This window comes from Chrysemys picta, chromosome 1 (genome assembly GCF_011386835.1).
Source record: "Chrysemys picta bellii isolate R12L10 chromosome 1, ASM1138683v2, whole genome shotgun sequence".
In the NCBI taxonomy this organism is placed as follows: domain Eukaryota; kingdom Metazoa; phylum Chordata; order Testudines; family Emydidae; genus Chrysemys; species Chrysemys picta.
The window spans coordinates 311,686,883-311,704,553 of record NC_088791.1 but is presented as its reverse complement, the minus strand read 5'-3'; the positions used below and the strand labels follow the sequence as shown (position 1 = coordinate 311,704,553).

General features: G+C 41.8%; 1 protein-coding gene across 2 annotated transcripts in view; it reads right to left on the bottom strand.

Annotated features, from left to right (window-relative positions):
* Positions 1–17,671, bottom strand: part of MTMR6 (myotubularin related protein 6) — a 33,432-nt gene that overhangs the window by 9,416 nt on the left and 6,345 nt on the right. For both annotated transcript variants that reach the window (XM_065581439.1, XM_005286697.4), the window contains exons 3-8: positions 14,481–14,643; positions 11,794–11,951; positions 10,923–11,051; positions 8,163–8,297; positions 6,027–6,159; positions 3,401–3,510 (exon numbers count right to left, since the gene is read on the bottom strand). In XM_065581439.1, the coding sequence (XP_065437511.1) occupies positions 3,401–3,510; positions 6,027–6,159; positions 8,163–8,297; positions 10,923–11,051; positions 11,794–11,951; positions 14,481–14,643 (828 nt within the window). The remainder of the gene's footprint in view (positions 1–3,400; positions 3,511–6,026; positions 6,160–8,162; positions 8,298–10,922; positions 11,052–11,793; positions 11,952–14,480; positions 14,644–17,671) is intronic.

The window sequence follows — 17,671 nt, the reverse complement described above, 5'->3', positions numbered from 1 at the left end:
CCTTCATAGATTTGAGATCTACTATACCATTCTCTCACTAGAAGGAAAAACCTATAATGGCAGCAGGCCGTAAGAGAGACCCACTTTGGGAATATTTTAATGAAGTTCCTCTACCTGTGGGTAAGACAGGCATGCGTGCAAAATGCAAACAGTGCAACAAAGAAATGCAAGGCCTGGTTGCCCGAATGAAATATCATGAGACGTGTTCCCTCTCAGGAGGAAGCTGCAGTGAAGATGATGAAAGGAACATGTCTGAACATGCAGGATCTTCAGGTTGGTAAACTTTTTTATTTCATACTTCATTCTTAAGGACTGCCTGTCTTCCTTCTGGACTATTCTTGAATTCTCATGTTTGAGCAAAAAATATAGTTGTTACTCTATGGTACTATCATTTTAGATGCAGTTGTGATAAAAAATAAATAGCTGAAATAGGCAGATCTTCCTTTTACAATTTCACCTTTACTGAGTGTCAGTAAATGCAATGAGTAATACTAAATGAGCAGTATGTAATAATAATTAAATAACTGCATTGACTTATTTTGTTTAGGAGAATCCATCCTCGACATACAGGATTCTGAAGACTATCCACCTTCAAGCTCATCATCATTTTCTATAGTTTCAGAGTTATCTGCCAATGATAGTGTTTCAGCCACATCATGTATGTCACATAACCACAGTATATCACCTGTAGCAAAAAAAAAAAATCTCCATCATCCAGAAACAACCATAGAGAAGTTTGTGATAAGACCCAGCAGATTAGAGGTAATTGATGAAAAAATTACCTGGTTTGTTTATGCAACAAACTCTCCTTTCCATATGATTGAGAACCCACACTTCATTAACATGGTTCAGTCATTAAGACCAGGATACAGTCCACCCAACAGAGCAGATGTCGCAAGCAAATTGCTGGATAAAGTGTATGAAAGAGAAATTGAGCAGTGTGCAAAACGTCTAGAGGGTGAAATTGTTAACCTGAGTCTTGATGGGTGAAGCAATGTCCACACTGATCCTGTTGTATGTGCCTGTGTGACAACAGAAGAATGGAATGTCATCCTTACAGAAACAATTGATACATCAGGAAATGCACACACAGCAGAATACTTACAATACTTATCCAAGATAAGAAGAAATTTAGAAGAGAGTCCCAAGCTAATAACGTACGGATGCAGTGTTCATTTGATGCACCTCCTAGCCAAAGACTTCAGTGTTCCAGAAAGAAAGGCTAATGTTGTTGAAATTGCAAAATACTTCCGTAACAATCACTTTGCAGCAGCTGCTCTGAAAGAAGTGGAAGGAACCAAGCTAACCCTGCCACAAGATGTGCGATGGAACTCAGTAGGGGGCTGTTTTGAGCACTATATCAAGAACTGGCCTAATCTGATGACAGTTTGTGAACAAAATGTGAAAAAATAGACAGCACTGTCACAGCCAAAGTTCTCAACATTGGGCTTAAGAGAAATGTTGAACACATACTGAGTACCCTGAAGCCTATTTCTGTAGCCTTGAACAAAATGCAGAGAAATAGCTGCTTTATTGCTGATGCTGTTGAAATTTGGAAGGAACTGAATGAGATCTTAAAAAAAGAAATATGCAATGACAGAGTTAACTTACAAGCATTAAAAAAAACAAATGGGACAAGCACTATCTCCAGCTTATTTTCTTGCAAATATTCTCAATACTTTGTATTAGGGTCAAACCTTAACTGCTGAAGAAGAGGAGTTGGCTATGACATGGACATCCAGCAATCATCCCTCCATAATGCAAACTATAATAAACTTCAGAGCTAAGGGTGAACCATTCAAGAAATACGTTTGCTGATGATGTTTTAAAGAAAGGTCACACCAGTGAACTGGGGGAAGTCATTTAAGCACTTGGATTCAGAGACTGTTGAAGTGATAATCTCATTTTTAACAGCAGTAGCTTCTTCTGCCGGTGTAGAAAGAATATTTTCTTCCTTTGAACTAATTCATTCCAAATTGAGAAATCATTTGGGACCCAAAAAAGCAGGAAAGCTTGTTTTTCTTTTCCAGACTATGAACAGACAGGAAAATGAAGGTGAAGACGACTGAGTTAGCTGCAGAAGCGAATATCAAGTTTCTCATGTTGACCTAGCTGACATAGTCGATTTTTTTTTTCAAATATTTCATTTAACTATTTTAGTTAAAAACAATTTTAACAAAAACAAACCAGATTTTAAAAAATTTGAATGTTTAACTAAATGCAAAAATTCATATGCTTGTTTTGTTAAAATATTATGTTTGCTGTTGAAGAAAAAAATCCAGAATACATAACGTTGTTGTTTTAGTTAAATAAAACAATTTAAATGTCTGTCTGGTGATGTTCTCCTCCTAATACAGCATGGCAAGAAAATCCACCAAATATTAATGATTAACCTGTTGAATTGGAGATATTTATGAAGTCATTGGGAGGTGAACTATCTGCTTCAATTACCTTTGGTAAATGAAATAACCAAACAATCATTCATTTTCTGATATAGCTATAAAACTAAATCTGAAAAGTTTTCAAAATAAATCACTTTAAAAATGTATAGTGTGTACTTTCTAAAAATGAAACCTATATCTATCCCTGAGTTGTGAAGAATATGTATTACGGTTATAACAACCAACAAGAATGCACTTTTATGTAGAAATCCATAATTAAATCGAGTCTTCCTGAATAGTGATTTAAATCATGATTTAAATCAATTTGATTTAAATCAAATCCACCCTGATTTTAATTATTATATGATGTGGATTTGCAGAGATTTTATATCTCAAGAGATATAACAAAAATAGCTGTTTAAAAACTGCAAACCACGCCATGTAATAAAAAAAAATTGCTTACCCTATCCCTATAAGTCAGCGCCAGTGCAGTTCTTTGATAGCTGTGTATCAGAGTATGTTGGGGGGGACTCTGAGTAGGAATTGGCTGATTTGATTCTGAAAAGACTTGAACTAAAAGGAAAGAAAGAAGTAAAGTTAGAGTTGTGGAACTGGTCCGCTGCTCACTCCTGCTATGTGGAACACTCAGAACATTTAGCTTCCTCCATCCCCATATTCATATATTTACAGGTCAGGTGATCTCTAAACTACGGCTACGTAGCACAAAACTTGGGTAACCTAACATCCTTTCTTCACACTGGTAGGTGGGCAGCCTTCAAAGAAACCTAAAATATTAGGAGGCACATCTGTTCTCTCTAAATATACAGAAACATGTGCTGTTTACATGCTGATGTACTTGGTGTGTAGTTATTTCTAACATAATTAAGATTAATAAAGAAGCAAAACATCAACCACTGAGATTATAGCAGCAGCCATCCCCAGTTTACACCAGACAGAATGGTTCTGCCTGTCACCAATCACCATCCCTCCCCCAGAGAAAGAAGGAGCATATGAATTACTTTGGCTAAGAAGATAGCAGCATCCAATACAGCTTTGATATGACGCAGCCAGCCAGAGTTCTCCAAACCAGACAAGAAACTGTTGACAGACAAAGCTTTTGTACCACTGACTGAAATAGAAAGAAAAAAGGCGTTAGAACTTTCTATGGAGCTGTAGCTCTCTAGGTGGAGAAAAATAAAATAATTACAGGATAGGCTGATATTCCTCCGAGTTTAAAAATCTATTTGAATTGTTCTCCTCTTTTGGTAAAAGTGTCAGATTCCTAATGTTTCAGAAATGCAAACATGAGTAATAAATAAAATCCTTCAGCTAATATAGATCTTGCAGGTATCTGATCACGAGTTACAGAAGTGAAGAGATACAGTAACTCCTCACTTAACGTTGTAGTTATGTTCCTGAAAAATGCGAGTAAGTGAAATGATGTTAAGCGAATCCAATTTCCCCATAAGAATGAATGTAAATGGGGGGGTTAGGTTCCAGGGGAAATTTTTTTGCCATACTGTATAGTACTATAGTTGGGAGGTGCCCTCACCTTACCCCACACAGGCATAGCCCACTGGCACTGGAGACAATGAGGCAGGCATGGAGGCTGAAGGTGCTGTAGGCTAGGAGCAGCACGTTGCACAGCAGCAGCTTCCCCTACTCTGCAAGCACCGGGGTGGCGGGGCTCAACCCTTGGCCCGCCCACACCTCCCGTTCCCCTAAGCCCCCACCCTTAACCCACCTCTTCTTCCCCGCCCCCCCCCCCCGCACGCCTTTACTCCGCACATCGGTCCTCGCTCCTCCCCCTCCCTCCTCTGCCTCCTGCCCACAGCAATCAGCTGGCTTGCAGCATTCAGGAGGCAGGAGGGAGGGGGGAGGAGTGAGGACACAGTGCGCAAGCTCCCCCTCCCTCCTGAACACCGCAAGCCAGCTGATTGACACAGGCAGGGGAGGGAGGGGGGAGGAGCGAGGACGCGGCGCGCAGTCTCCTCCCTCCCCCCTGCCCAGGGCAATCAGCTGTTTTGTGGTGTTTGGGGGCGGGGAGGAAGCCTGCGCACCAAGTCCTCTCTGCTCCCCGCTCCCTCCTGAACACCTCAAGCCAGCTGATTGCCACGGGCAGGAAGAGGAGGGAGAAGGCACTGATCCGCAGGGTCTGCCGGCGGGCGGGAGGCGCTGGGGTGGAGGGGCGTAAGGGAGCTGATAGGGGGGTTGCCAGCTGTGGACAAAGCATTATAGCAAAGCATTGCACAACTTTAAGTGGAGCATGTTCTGTAATTGAGCAGGGACGTAAGATTGAAACAACGTTAAGCGAGAGGACGTTAAATGGGGAGTTACTGTACTAAGTCACCAGTGTGGTCAAAATGTAAGGACAACATTCAAGGAAATGGGATTAGTGGTGCCCAGTAGGAAGATCTACCTAATTTAACAGAAGAAGGACAGCACAAGATAAACATGTCACAATCCCAACAGCCTATCAAAAATATTTACCTGGGGAGTAAGTCACATAACCAGACAATGTTTACAGTTTTGAACAGTTATCAATGATTACTCCAATAAATCACTTTCTTTAAATAATAAAGTAAATGTAGTGCTTGTATATGCAATGAACTGACAACCTTGGACAGTGAAGCCCTCTATGTATCTGCAGAACAGATGTGCTGCCGCTTCCTTACTGTAAGTTCCTCCATATTGCCTCACTAATGTACCTCAGATGCAATACAGTGGAGGAGGGAAATTAAGGGGAAATCATTAATAGGAGAGGGTAGTTCTCCCTCAATCATTCTAATTTCTCCCATCTTCTGAGAGTATCAATGTGGGTGCTTCATTGCTGTTGAACATGAAGGGCTATTTTTTTTTGTGATGTGCACAATTGTCAGTCCACAAAAAAACAGGACTTCGGACATCAAGTAATCATAAGATGGTAACAGCTTTTTGCCTGTAATTCACTTTGAATCACACACATTACTCTGACTGCCAAGCAACCAGTCTGGCTTGAACCAGGTCAAGTAAATCAAAATAGTTTTGCACTATTGATCCTGGCTGATTGAGAGGTCTGGGCATCAAAATGAAACAGCTACCCACTTGGCTGCTACAAGATCACATGACCATGTGAGTTAAGAGAATTTTTAGTAGAGAGTGAGTGAAGATGTAGCAGTTAGTGCAAAATCAATCCTTTTAGAACTGGTCTCTGATTTCTGAGAGTGAAAGTAAGTGCAGGTACATTTTATAGCACTCAGATGTCAGAGTATTTTATCTGTGAGTGCAATCAAGCATTTCAACATTTAAGTCCTATTGAAAAATCAGGGGTAATACATGCATGTTATAAACCCCAATGGTTTTTTCCTGTAAGCCATCTGACATGCTAACAGAATTTGCCTACTTCCACCCAAGACACATTACATGTTAAACTATTTTCCTTAAGACAAATGACTGACAATTCATGAGAGCTCATTGCCCCAGAATTGTGATTAACACTAGCACCTGCCCCTCAGAACTCAATAACAGACACTAAATTCACTGCTGTCGGTAACAAAGTTTGGAAGTTCCTTGGTGTTTTGCATAGACTAACAATAAAAGACCAATGACATGATAAGGTCACTTATCCTATTTTTAATCATATTCTGTTAGAACAATAAAACATACCTTCTAAAAGTTTCTGCAGGCTGGATCTCATTACGTGAATGTTTTCAATTCCAACAAACTGGAATCTAATGTTAGCATAGTTGTCTTCATTTTCATAGCCTTTACCTGCTGCTCTGTTTGCCATTGCATTAAGCTTAGTGAAGGAAAATGCAAATATTTAAAATCAAGAGTTAAAAAGTAAATTGTAAAATCAAAATATAGATTAAGTAACCAAACATCTTCAGCAGGACACTCAGTTAAACAAAACTAACACATCCATAAAGATGTTTATGGTATGTATATCAGATTTGTGGCAGACTAATCTGAAAGGATTATTCTGACATGAGAATGACACAACATGTGGGGGCATGTGATATGTAGAAGACTATGAAAAGTAAAAACAATCAGATGTTGAGAGCTGACAAACATGTTGAAAGCTGACAAATCTGAATACTATATCCTAATTCTCCTTTTCCCAAATCATAATTGCTTATTTGAAAGATGCCACACAGTAATTAGCCTAAAAGAAAAAGTTAGTACTATGAAGTGTTAAGATACCTGAAGTGTGTAATTTGAAGGGAAAAAAAGATCAGTGTATCCTAAGTAATATGATATCTACAAAATTATGAGATCCAGCTGGGCTGGTTCCATTTCACTCAACAAGCCAGCACTTTTTTCTGGAGGCTTCCTCTTGTGCTCCAGAATCTAATGTTTTACAATTAAAATTTAATCTTCTAGTCCTTATGATCAAATAAATTTTAAAATAAGAACTTTTGAGTGGAACCAACAAATATATCTGCCAAAGTCTGCAACTATGGTCCAATAAGTTTGCACTCTTTGCAGTGCAGTGCTAATGCTGAACTTTAATAGCTGATCAGATATGAACAATTAACTATTTTATTGCTGACCAAAACATGTAAAAAAAGAGATCTACAGTCTACTTTAAGTGACATCTCATTTTGATATCACATATGGATGGAACTTGGTTATAAGCAGAGTTTAGGAAATAATCATCACTTGATATGCCCACCCCACAATCTGATCAGTGACCAAAGAAGTAAAGGTGTAGTAATGTGAAATTGCTTATTAAAATGTGGTATCTAAACAAACTCTAGGGCTTGAACACTGTCCTGCAGATGCTCTCTCTAGGTTTTACAATTTCTGTCTCCTAATTTCTCCATGCTCCATTAAGGCATGCTCACTATAATTCTACAGCCCTCCAGCTCTGCATCCAATGCTATAATAAAGTCCAGATCAATGTTACACATTTCATCCCAGTTAGATAGCTAAAAGAAGTTTTAAAACTCAAGAGTCTAAAGAAATGGGTGCCCAAATTTGACTCCTAAATCTGTCTATGCACCTAAATAAGTGGCCTAATTTTCACAAGCGTTGAACACCCAACAGCTCTCATTAACTTCAATGGGAGCTACTGGGTGCTCAGCACCTTTTAAAATAACATTTATTGCTTGAATATGGAGTCTTGCACCGTAGGCACCCAATTTTAAAAATCTTCACTCAAGTTCATAGGTGAAATGTGTGTTTCTTCTTATTCAGGTAGCTAACCAAAATGAGTTAGCTAAACTCATCTCACATAGACCATGATCATCATAGGAAACAGTAATACTTTTGGTCATTCCCCTGGGACAATTCTGAATCCAATTCTGAATCTAGAGCAGTGGTTCTCAACCTCTCTCTTTATGAGGCCCACCCAATAAAAACTGCATGGCCCACCTGTGCCACAACTGTTTTTCTGCATATCCAGCTGATTAAAAGCCAGTGTCGGCATTAGGGGGTAGCAAGCAGGGCAATTGCCTGGGTAAAATGCCACAGGGGGCCCCGCGAAGCTAAGATGCTCAGGCTTTGGCTTCAGCCCCGCATGGCAGGGCTTGGGCTTTCTGTCCTGGGCCCCAGCAACTCTAATGCCAGCCCTACTTTCTGGTTTATTTTGGCAGACCCCCTGAAACCTGCTCGCAGATCCTCTAGGGACCTCGGACCCCTGGTTGAGAACCGATGCTGTAGAGATTAAACAGCATGATACAGTACACTCCCAGCACCTGAGCCACATAGTGCCCCCAGTAGCACTTCCATATGTATAAAGTGATCAAGTAAAGGAATTTAAGCTGAACCCTAAGCTGCAGCTCTGATAAAGGTACATACCTTAGGTCGAGTGTCCATGACATACATATAGTGATGAGCAGGGTTGGCTATACTGATCGCATGCAGCATATTTTCATCCTCCAGACACCTGGCACTGAAACCTGAGAGAGGTTGACTGCATCTGCAAATGGCAGCCTAGTACAGAAAACAAAGAATCAGGTAGCAACAATATATTAAGTAACACCTCTAAAAGAATGCTTCAGACATATGTATTCTATAGAGCTGAAACACAGTTAATTCTTTTATTCTGCAGACTATGAAGTGAAAGATAAGCTGAAGAACTAAAGCAAAGATGCTCTAACTTTTTAAATCAAAGTACACTTTTATAGTAGACCTTAAATTTAAGTCCCTGACTGCTGTTCATGGACTTAAAAGATCACGTGGCACTTTGATAGTGTAAAGGTTTACCAAATTTTGGAAATATGTCCGAAGATCTTAGACATCTCAGTTTACTTCCTAAAAAAATTAAGTTTATAATACACAGCCATTTTTCTTACAATAAATGCCTGTCGTGTCTCTACACTCTCAGGATGTTTTCTATTGAATTATTATCTCCCTAAATACAAGACGAATCTACATTTATAATGAAGACAGTCATTTTGTGCTCTTCTACACATCACTTAGGGTATGTCTAGGTTGATTTTATAGAAGTCGATTTTTAGAAATTGATTTTATACAGTCGATTGCGTATGTCCACACTAAGCGCATTAAGTCGGCGGAGTGCGTCCTTACTACCATGGCTAGCACCGACTTACAGAGTGGTGCACTGTGGGTAGCTATCCCATAGTTCCCGCAGTCTCCGCCGCCCACTGGAATACTGGGTTGATCTCCCAATGCCTGATGAGGCAAAAACATTGTCGCGGGTGGTTTTGGGTACATGTCATCAGTCGCCCCTCCCTCCGTGAAAGCAACAGCAGACAATTGTTTTGCACTAGACAGGGCGATTAGAAGAGCACAGCAAGGCGCGCTGCACATCAGAGAGGCTTTGAAAACCAGTTTCATGACTGGCCAGGCTTCGGTGTGACAGTTGTGTGTGTTTCTCCTTGATGCAAACCCACCCCCTTTTTTAATTTTAATTCCCTGTAAGCCAACCATCCTCCCCCTTCGAAATAAGGTAACTATTGTTTTGAAACCACGCATTCTTTCTTTATTAATTAAAAAAAAAAAAAGAGAGAGAGAACAGACAAGGTAACCCGGATGGGGTGGGGGAGGAGGGAAGGACAAGGCCACATTGCTTATTGGAGCCACACTAAAAATCAAACTGTTTGAATGACAGCCTTCTGTTGCTTGGGTCATCCTCTGGAGTGGAGTGGCTGGGTGCCGGGAGCCTCCCCCCCTGCGTTCTTGGGTGTCTGGGTGAGGAGGGTATGGAACATGGGGAGGAGGGGAGGCGGTTATACAGTGGATGCAGCGGGGGTCTGTGCTCGTTGGCTTTCCTGCAGCTCTAACAGACGCTTCATCATGTCCGTTTGCTCCCCCAACAGATGCTTCATCATGTCCGTTTGCTCCCCATTAGCCTAGCATCACGTCCTGCCTCAGTTCTTCACATGCACTTAATTCTTTTCTGGCCTCTGCCACTGAATGCCTCCATGCAGTAAGCTGTGCCCTATCAGTGCATGAGGACTGCATGAGCTTGGAAAACATGTCATCGCGAGTGCGTTTTTTTCGCCTTCTAATCTGAGATAACCTCAGGGACGGAGATGATAGGGGAGGGATGATTCTGGGGGGGCTGCATGGTCACCTGTGCTGCTGAGTTCGCCACGCTGACCAAACAGGAAATGAAATTCAAAAGTTCTCGGGGCTTTTCCTGTGTATCTGGCTAGTGCATCGGAGTTCAAAGTGAGGTCCAGAGCGGTCACAATGGAGCACTCTGGGATAGCTCATGGAGGCCAATACCATCGATTTGCATCCACACTACCCCAAATTCGACCCAGCAAAGTCAATTTTAGCACTACTTCCCTCGCTGGGGAGGAGTACAGAAGTCGATTTTAAGAGTCCTTTAGGTTGACAGAACGGGGTTGGTTGTATGGACGCATTCATTTTTAAATCGACCTATATTTGACAGCTAAATTTGACCTAACCCCATAGTATAGACCAGGCCTTAAACTCCAGCCTGGCCAATATAAAAACTGTAATTCTCTCCTTGACAGCAGTATTCTTTGAGGGGTGTAACGCACATTCCCTGACAGGTAACACTCACAAATACATCCACTCTGTGGATACAACTGGCAGTTGCCTATGTGTAGCTTTACAATACTGGCCCTTCAGAAACTGCTGAACTCACAGGAGCAGTTGATATAACTGCTATTCCCTCAGATATATATCAGGATTGAAATGGACTGCTGCTGCTCCATACAAACAACCCTCCTCTATGGAGTCCCACAGGGCTTGATTTTCTCTCTTCCTGCCCTCCTTCCCTCTTTAACAAATTATTTCCATGGTTCATAGCATTTTGGAACAAAAGGATTTTATTCTTGATATTCCAACAAGTACAAAAACACAGAGGATTTGATCATCAGCTGACCTTAAAGGCCCTATTTTTGGAAGTTTTAAGAGATTCAATTGACTAGTGAAGAATTTTACAGTTGGCTAAGCAGGACCTAAGCATCTCATTAGCCATCAGCAGTGTCCGAGATTAAGGAACTAGCATTGTTCTATGAACCTGGGTTATTATACTTACCTCCCTATCTTTCCTGGACCAGTGGCATCTGTTGAGAAATAGTTTTAGCCCACTTGTGCTGAAAAGAAATCAGACTGTACCTCTTTATCTCTGTGATAATATGATAACACTGGGAATCTTCCTTTGCTTCTAAATTTGGAGCTACCAACGATTACGGGCTTGCTTGCAGTTCTGGGAACATAAAGTTCTCTGGGATAGGAGTCACAAATCTGCAGGACAAAATAAATGTACAATGTAAGTGTTTCATTTACAGACTATATCAAATCTGGTGCAAGATTTCTAACAGTGGACTGCTGTCCTTGCATGAATCATGACAGCTTTGTGGATAAGAAGGTGGTTATAGCAGGGCTAGATGACACAGGTAAAAACACTTGCACCTGACATACAGATATATGCCCATAATCCTTCCTAATGTACACACACCAGAAGTGATACATGGATTAAAGGGTATGAAAGAATGATTAAATGAAAATCATACGCTGTGGAAGGGGACTGAGACACCAGTGTACAGTCTATCAAAATGAGATCACAGAGAATAATTCCACAGTAGTAGTATAGAAAGATCACACCCCTTGCACCTATCCCCAACGTCACTAATGCCAGGGTAGGCTTCTCCCTCACTGAAAGAGTTGTTCTGCTGCTCCTTTACAACAGGATTTCCATGGCTTACCCTCAAAATAGGACTGTCATTGAGGGAAAATGAGAAAGAAACCATGCTATCAAAGACTATCCCAACACCAAAAAACCGAACGGGGAGGGAGAGAGTCACAAGTAGGCTCTCCCATCTTCTGCATCCTTTCACTTTAGGCAGCAAACTCATGACTCAAAGGGTATGTGGTTTGCAAGACATTGCAGATATTGTGTTGGACTGGAATCAGAGGTTATAAAATCAAACAGGCATAAAAATAAACATGTTTCCTCCACTGCAACAGATTCTCTATTATCCTTTACCTCATAATCACGATTAGCATCGGACAACTGCCAGTTAGAGTTTGGCACTCCCATCCGCTTATATTCTTCTGCTAGGTCAATGAGCTGCCAGCCTTGCAGCCGCTTCGACTCATTTTGTTTTGGATTGTAAGAGAAGGCATACAGTTCATTGTAGCTTGCTAAAGGAAACAAGAAAATAAGATATTATGCATGGAGTCAGATCCCAGAGTCTTTTTTGTCAGAAAAAGGGCAGGAATAGTTGAATTCATCATCTGATTATCTTTGTAGTTCTGTAACTGGGCAAGATATTTTATAAGTATTCATGGTGGGTAAACTTTTCGAAAATGCCTACGTCACTTAGACTAAGCGACTTTGGTGCTTTTGAAATATTTTACTCAATATGTAACTTCTGCCCCAAAGAGTTTACAATCTGAAGTCACACAGGTACCATACAGTTAACTGACAAAAAAAGATGAATGGACATCAGCACAGGTAAGTTTGGTGGAATGTAGGTTTCAGTATTTTCTGAAAAATAGGGTGGTTCCTAGCCATACATCAACTGTAACATTTTCAAGGTTTAAGGGGCAACATTAAGAGTAGCACAAAGTTAGGAGTGGATTAGAGATAAAGCAGGGGTCTCAAACTCAATTTACCTTAGGGCCAGTGCCAATCCTCAAATCCTCCCAGCAGGCCAGTAATGTCACTCATGCCACCCAGAACCCACCCCCCAAAACTCTGCGCTGCCCCCCCGCCTAAGGCTCTGGGAGGGAGTTTGGGTGGGGGAGGAGGTCTGGGGTAGGGGATTGGGTTGCAGGCTCTGGGCTCGAGTTTGGGTGCTGGGTGCAGGCCCTGGAAGGGAGTTTGGGGGCAGGAGGAAGTATGTGGGGAGGAGGTGGGGTACAGGCTCTGGGAGGAGGTTGGGGGCTGCGGCACTTACCTGGGGCTCCAAGGCGGGGCGGGCTGGGGGGGCCTCCGCGCGCAGCTGCCCCCAGGCACCGCCCCGCAGCTTCCCATTGGCCACAGGGGTGCTCGGGTGGGGGCAGCACACGGAGGCACAGCCCCGCCCCAGGGCCGCAGGGAGGGGCAGGCAGACATGTGGAGCAAGCAGGCAGATGCCGCTCAGCTCTCCTGTGCTGCCGGGGACCCGGGCCATGTAAATCGCCCCACGCACCGCCCCCGCAGCTCCCATTGGTGGGAACTGTGGCCACTGGGAGCTGCAGGGGCGGTGCCTGCGGACAGGGCAGTGCGCAGAGCAGTTTGGTCATGCAGAAGCCAGAGGGGAGACATGCCACTGCTTCCGGGAGCTACTTGAGGTAAACACTGCACAGAGTCTGCACCCCTGAGCCCCTTCCGCCCCCCAACCCTCTGCCCTGATCCACCTTCCTGCTCTCCAAACCCCTCGATCCCAACCCAGAGCCCCCTCCTGCACCCCAATCCCTCATCCCCAGCCCCACCCCAGAGCCTGAACCTCAACCCCCCACCCAACCCCCTGCCCCAGCCCGGAGCCCCCTCCCGCACGCTGAATTCCTCATTTCTGGCCCCACCCTAGAGCCCGCACCCCCAGCCAGAGCTCTCACCCCCTCCTGCACCCCAACCTGAATTTCATGAGCATTCATTGCCTGCCATATAAATTTCCATACCCACATGTAGCCCCTGGGCTAAAAAGTTTTCCCACCCCTGTTCTAGAAGCTGGAAAAATGTATAAAAGAGGGACAGTGACATCACCACTTGGCCTCTCTCCTGCCCTATCTTAACACCTACAAGACTGTTTGGAAGACAAAAGACTCTGAGCTGGGGAGATTGGTCCCAGGCTGAGAAGGGAATTCAGCCTGTGTATTAAGAACTGTAAACTGCCTGGGACATCCAGTGGGGTGAGAAAAAGTTGCTGGATTCAAATCTTGCTTAGTTTGTTAAAGTTTAGACTTTAGACTGCAATTTTATTTTTATTGCCTTATGTAACCTACTTTGACCTCTATGGCTAGCACTTATAATTTAAAACCTATCTTGCTTTAGTTAATAAACTTATTTTAATGTTTTATCCTTACCAGTGGGTTTATCTAAAGTGCTTGGGTAATCTGTTCTGATTACAAAGGCTGGTGCAAATCGTCTGTCCTTTGACAAACTAATCAATGAGATTGCACTGTTCAAGAGAAGATCTTCAGCAGTGTAAGACAGTACATTTCTAGGGTACAAGGCTTGGGGGGTGGAGGAATTGGTTGGAGTCTCCCTCTGTATAATCCATGAATGGCTTAGAGAGCATTCATGCAACTCAGCTGGGCATGTCTCTCCACAAATTGATAGCTGAGTGATCACAGCACTTGGAAGGGTTTGCTGCTTGTCACTGGCATAACATTGTGAGAGACAGCCCAGGCTGAAAAGTTTAAGGGGACTCAGTGGTCCCAGAGTCTAGGTTGTACCCGAAGGGATGTGACAACCAGCAGTGACTTTTATAAATGCGGTTTCACAATCACTTAAGATCTCACCCTCTCCCATACCCGTACATCAGCACACTCAAAACTACACACAGAGTAACAGCTACCAAAACTACGCACAGTAGATCAATGGCTTTCTGTGTTTATGCCGCTCAATTTCAGAGACTTTACAGAAGCCTCACATTTAACAACAGAAATAGCACAAAGTCCAGAGTTGTTTTGCAGAATGGTGGCATAAACATACACTGCAAGGTCTTGTGCACTTGAAAGTCATACCTGGTTTTGACAGTTGCAGCAAAGAGTTGTAAATGTCATGACAATCCCTTTCTCTGGGAACAATAAAGTGAACTACCCTGAAGTTCTTGCACTGGATCACAAGAGGGCAGCCTGAAGTAGTCAAGGCAAGTTTCTCCACTGTAGCGATATGATGATGCAGTATCTATGGCACACAAGAATTCATAATTCAAGTCTTACTGTAAGATGTTAGTTAATAGCACTTTAAAATATACTTTTGAAAAGAGACACAAAGTATATTGTTAAACATAACTGAACAAGCTAGTCAAAAATCCTTATACAATAGGTTTAATTTGTTAAAGAAATTTCCGACACTGGCATTTTGGTCAACCTATCCCAGGAGTAGGCAACCTATGGCACGTGTGCCGAAGGCGGCACGCGAGCTGATTTTCAGTGGCACTCACACTCCCTGGGTCCTGGCCACCGATCCGGGGGGCTCTGCATTTTAATTTAATTTTAAATGAAGCTTCTTAAACATTTTAAAACCCTTATTTACTTTACATGCAACAATAGTTTAGTTATATATTATAGACTTGTAGAAAGAGACCTTCTAAAAATGTTAAAATGTATTACTGGCACTCGAAACCTTAAATCAGAGTGAATAAATGAAGACTCGGCACACCACTTCTGAAAGGTTGCCGACCCCTGACCTATCCTAACCATTAATTTGGAATTATGCTCCTTCTCTTCCGCTAAACTTCAAAGGATTACCAGTATGTCACAAACTTCAAGCGAATATCTTTCTTCACACATAATGCAAAGGTAAATCTTCAAAAAGGCAGGTCAATCACTTTCTATAAAGCTCCGTTGCCTGAAAAGCTGTATCCATTTAGGTGTTGGGAAGATATGTGGTTGGTTGCTTTCCATGTCTGGGAGAGCTCTTAAGTTCAAAGCATCAAAAATAGCAACCAAACAAAACAGCTAAAAGTACAGAAAAAGTTATTTTAGTTAACCTCTTAACTAGATTTAGTTGAACATTTTTCATCAAAATGATTTTCTGGAAGGGAAAAAAAAGTCTTTTTTGCAAAAGTGAAATTAAATTTTGCAAAAAAAAAAAAATAATAATAATAATAATTCAATTTTCTGTCCTGAAAATCAAAAGGAGGGTTTCTCAGCTCCTTGTCCAGAAGGCTTTTGTCAATTTTGCTTTCCTTCTGTAGGCTGTGAAATTGACACAAAATTTTCCAGGAGGGCTGCTTAGGTTGAACACCTTAGCTTTCGGCCTCTCCATCACCAGAGCTGATGGTAGTGAGGGAGAGACAGGAAGGCTGAGCACCCTGCTCTTTGACAGCAGGCCTGAGAGGCTATTGTCAATTTCATTTTCTGCCAGATCCTTCCATGCCAGCAGCTGAGAAGGCTAAAAAGTTTTGGTTCTCCAGAAACAATTTTTCTTGAAACCCCTTTTTGTGAAAGAAAAAAAAAAAAAAAAAACAGCATTTCACCTCAGGTCAGGAGGAAAACATGGAATCTTTTGCAGGAAGGGATTTCCATTATCAGCCATCTTTAATCTTAACACAACTCAGTTTTACTATCCTCAAACTTTAGTTTTAAGCAGTTGGACCAGTACTTGACATGCAGAAGATGGACTTTCTAATGAAGAATGTGAAGGTTACCTTACATTTATGCCTATAACTGTAGTTTATGTTAGTGCTCTTTACTTTTGACATCAATTCCTAGAATCAGCCTCTCTTTACCCACAGTGTGAGCTAAGAGGCAGCATAATCTGTTCATGGGAACAGGATGAAAAGAGAGATGAGAAAGATCTACTATGAATTATTCTACAGCTACTCATCTGGATGATCTAGATGTTATACCCAGACTCCAAAGTCAGTTCCATACAACTTCTCTCCCACCAAACCACCACCTCAACCACAATACATGTCCTTTGAGGGAAGAAAGAATTAACATAGGAATTTTACTAATTTTTTAACACAAACATGTAAACACAACAGACCAAATATGAAAAAATGTATGTGTGATTTAACAGTTGTTTTCCTATGCAGGAAAGCCACAGATACAGTCTGCTTCATCTGAGACATTGAAAGGAACATATTGTTCAGCCCTCTTACTACCACAGTTGTTTTCTCCTCTTAAGACTCAAATAAAATTAGACAGGAGTTTAAGAAAGCATTTTGCAAGACATGTATTTGAGAGGAAGAGACTAGATTTCAACAACAGAATTTTATACAGTGGAACCCAGTTTATCCAATCTAATTGGGACTGGGGCCAAATCAGATAATCAAAAATCCAGGTAATATGGAGAATGGGCAAAGAGGTTCAACCCCTGGCAGCAAGGCCCAGGGCTGAGAGCAGGAGCTGAGCCCCGCCACCCGGAGAGGTGTGATACGGAGAGCCAGATAAATGGGGGTCTACTATACTAACAACGATTAAAGATGCTCTTATATATACTCTGTCTATAAATTTACTTCAGTACAAGTTGTACTGTGGATACAACTGGACTGACTTCAAGGATATTAAAATGAAGTAAAGCACAATGGGAACAATCAGTGCTTTTGAACTTTTTTTTGTTAACATGTACAGCACCTTTCATTCTGAAGAATTCCAAAGCTTCTTCAAAACTATGTACTGTATCCACAGAAACAATGAAGTACAGATTCCACTGAGACAACGGGCAGCAGCTAGCCAAGCAGGTAATCAGGATACAGGACTAAGGTCATAGCTGAGATGCTCATACCTTTTTTAAAAACCTACAAGATCTTCAGTGTTCATGCAGAACTGACACCCTTGGGTTTTGCGGTCTCATTTAAGGCTACAAGGATTTGAACCTCAAGTTCAAGGTAATCTAGATATGTTAAACCTGATGCTTAGAACACTAAACAATCTCTTCCCATCTGATAGCACAGAAAGTCAAAGTGGTAGAGATCTACACAAAGTCACCATACACAAATGAAGAACTAATTGGCATGACCATCTTTTAATAGACAAGAAATGGAAATTAGCTGCATAGTGACTTGATTTTCAGAGATACCAAGCACCCACAGCTCCCACCTTTGAAAATCAGGCAGCTTTTTAAGTGCTTAAATAATATGGATTTACTTTAGACTCCCAAGTTTTAAAATATTAGCTATAATGACAAGATGCAGCACTTAAGCCTGGTCACTGGCACTATAAGAGTATAGATTGTGAATCTATTGCTTATTGTTTGTGTGCAT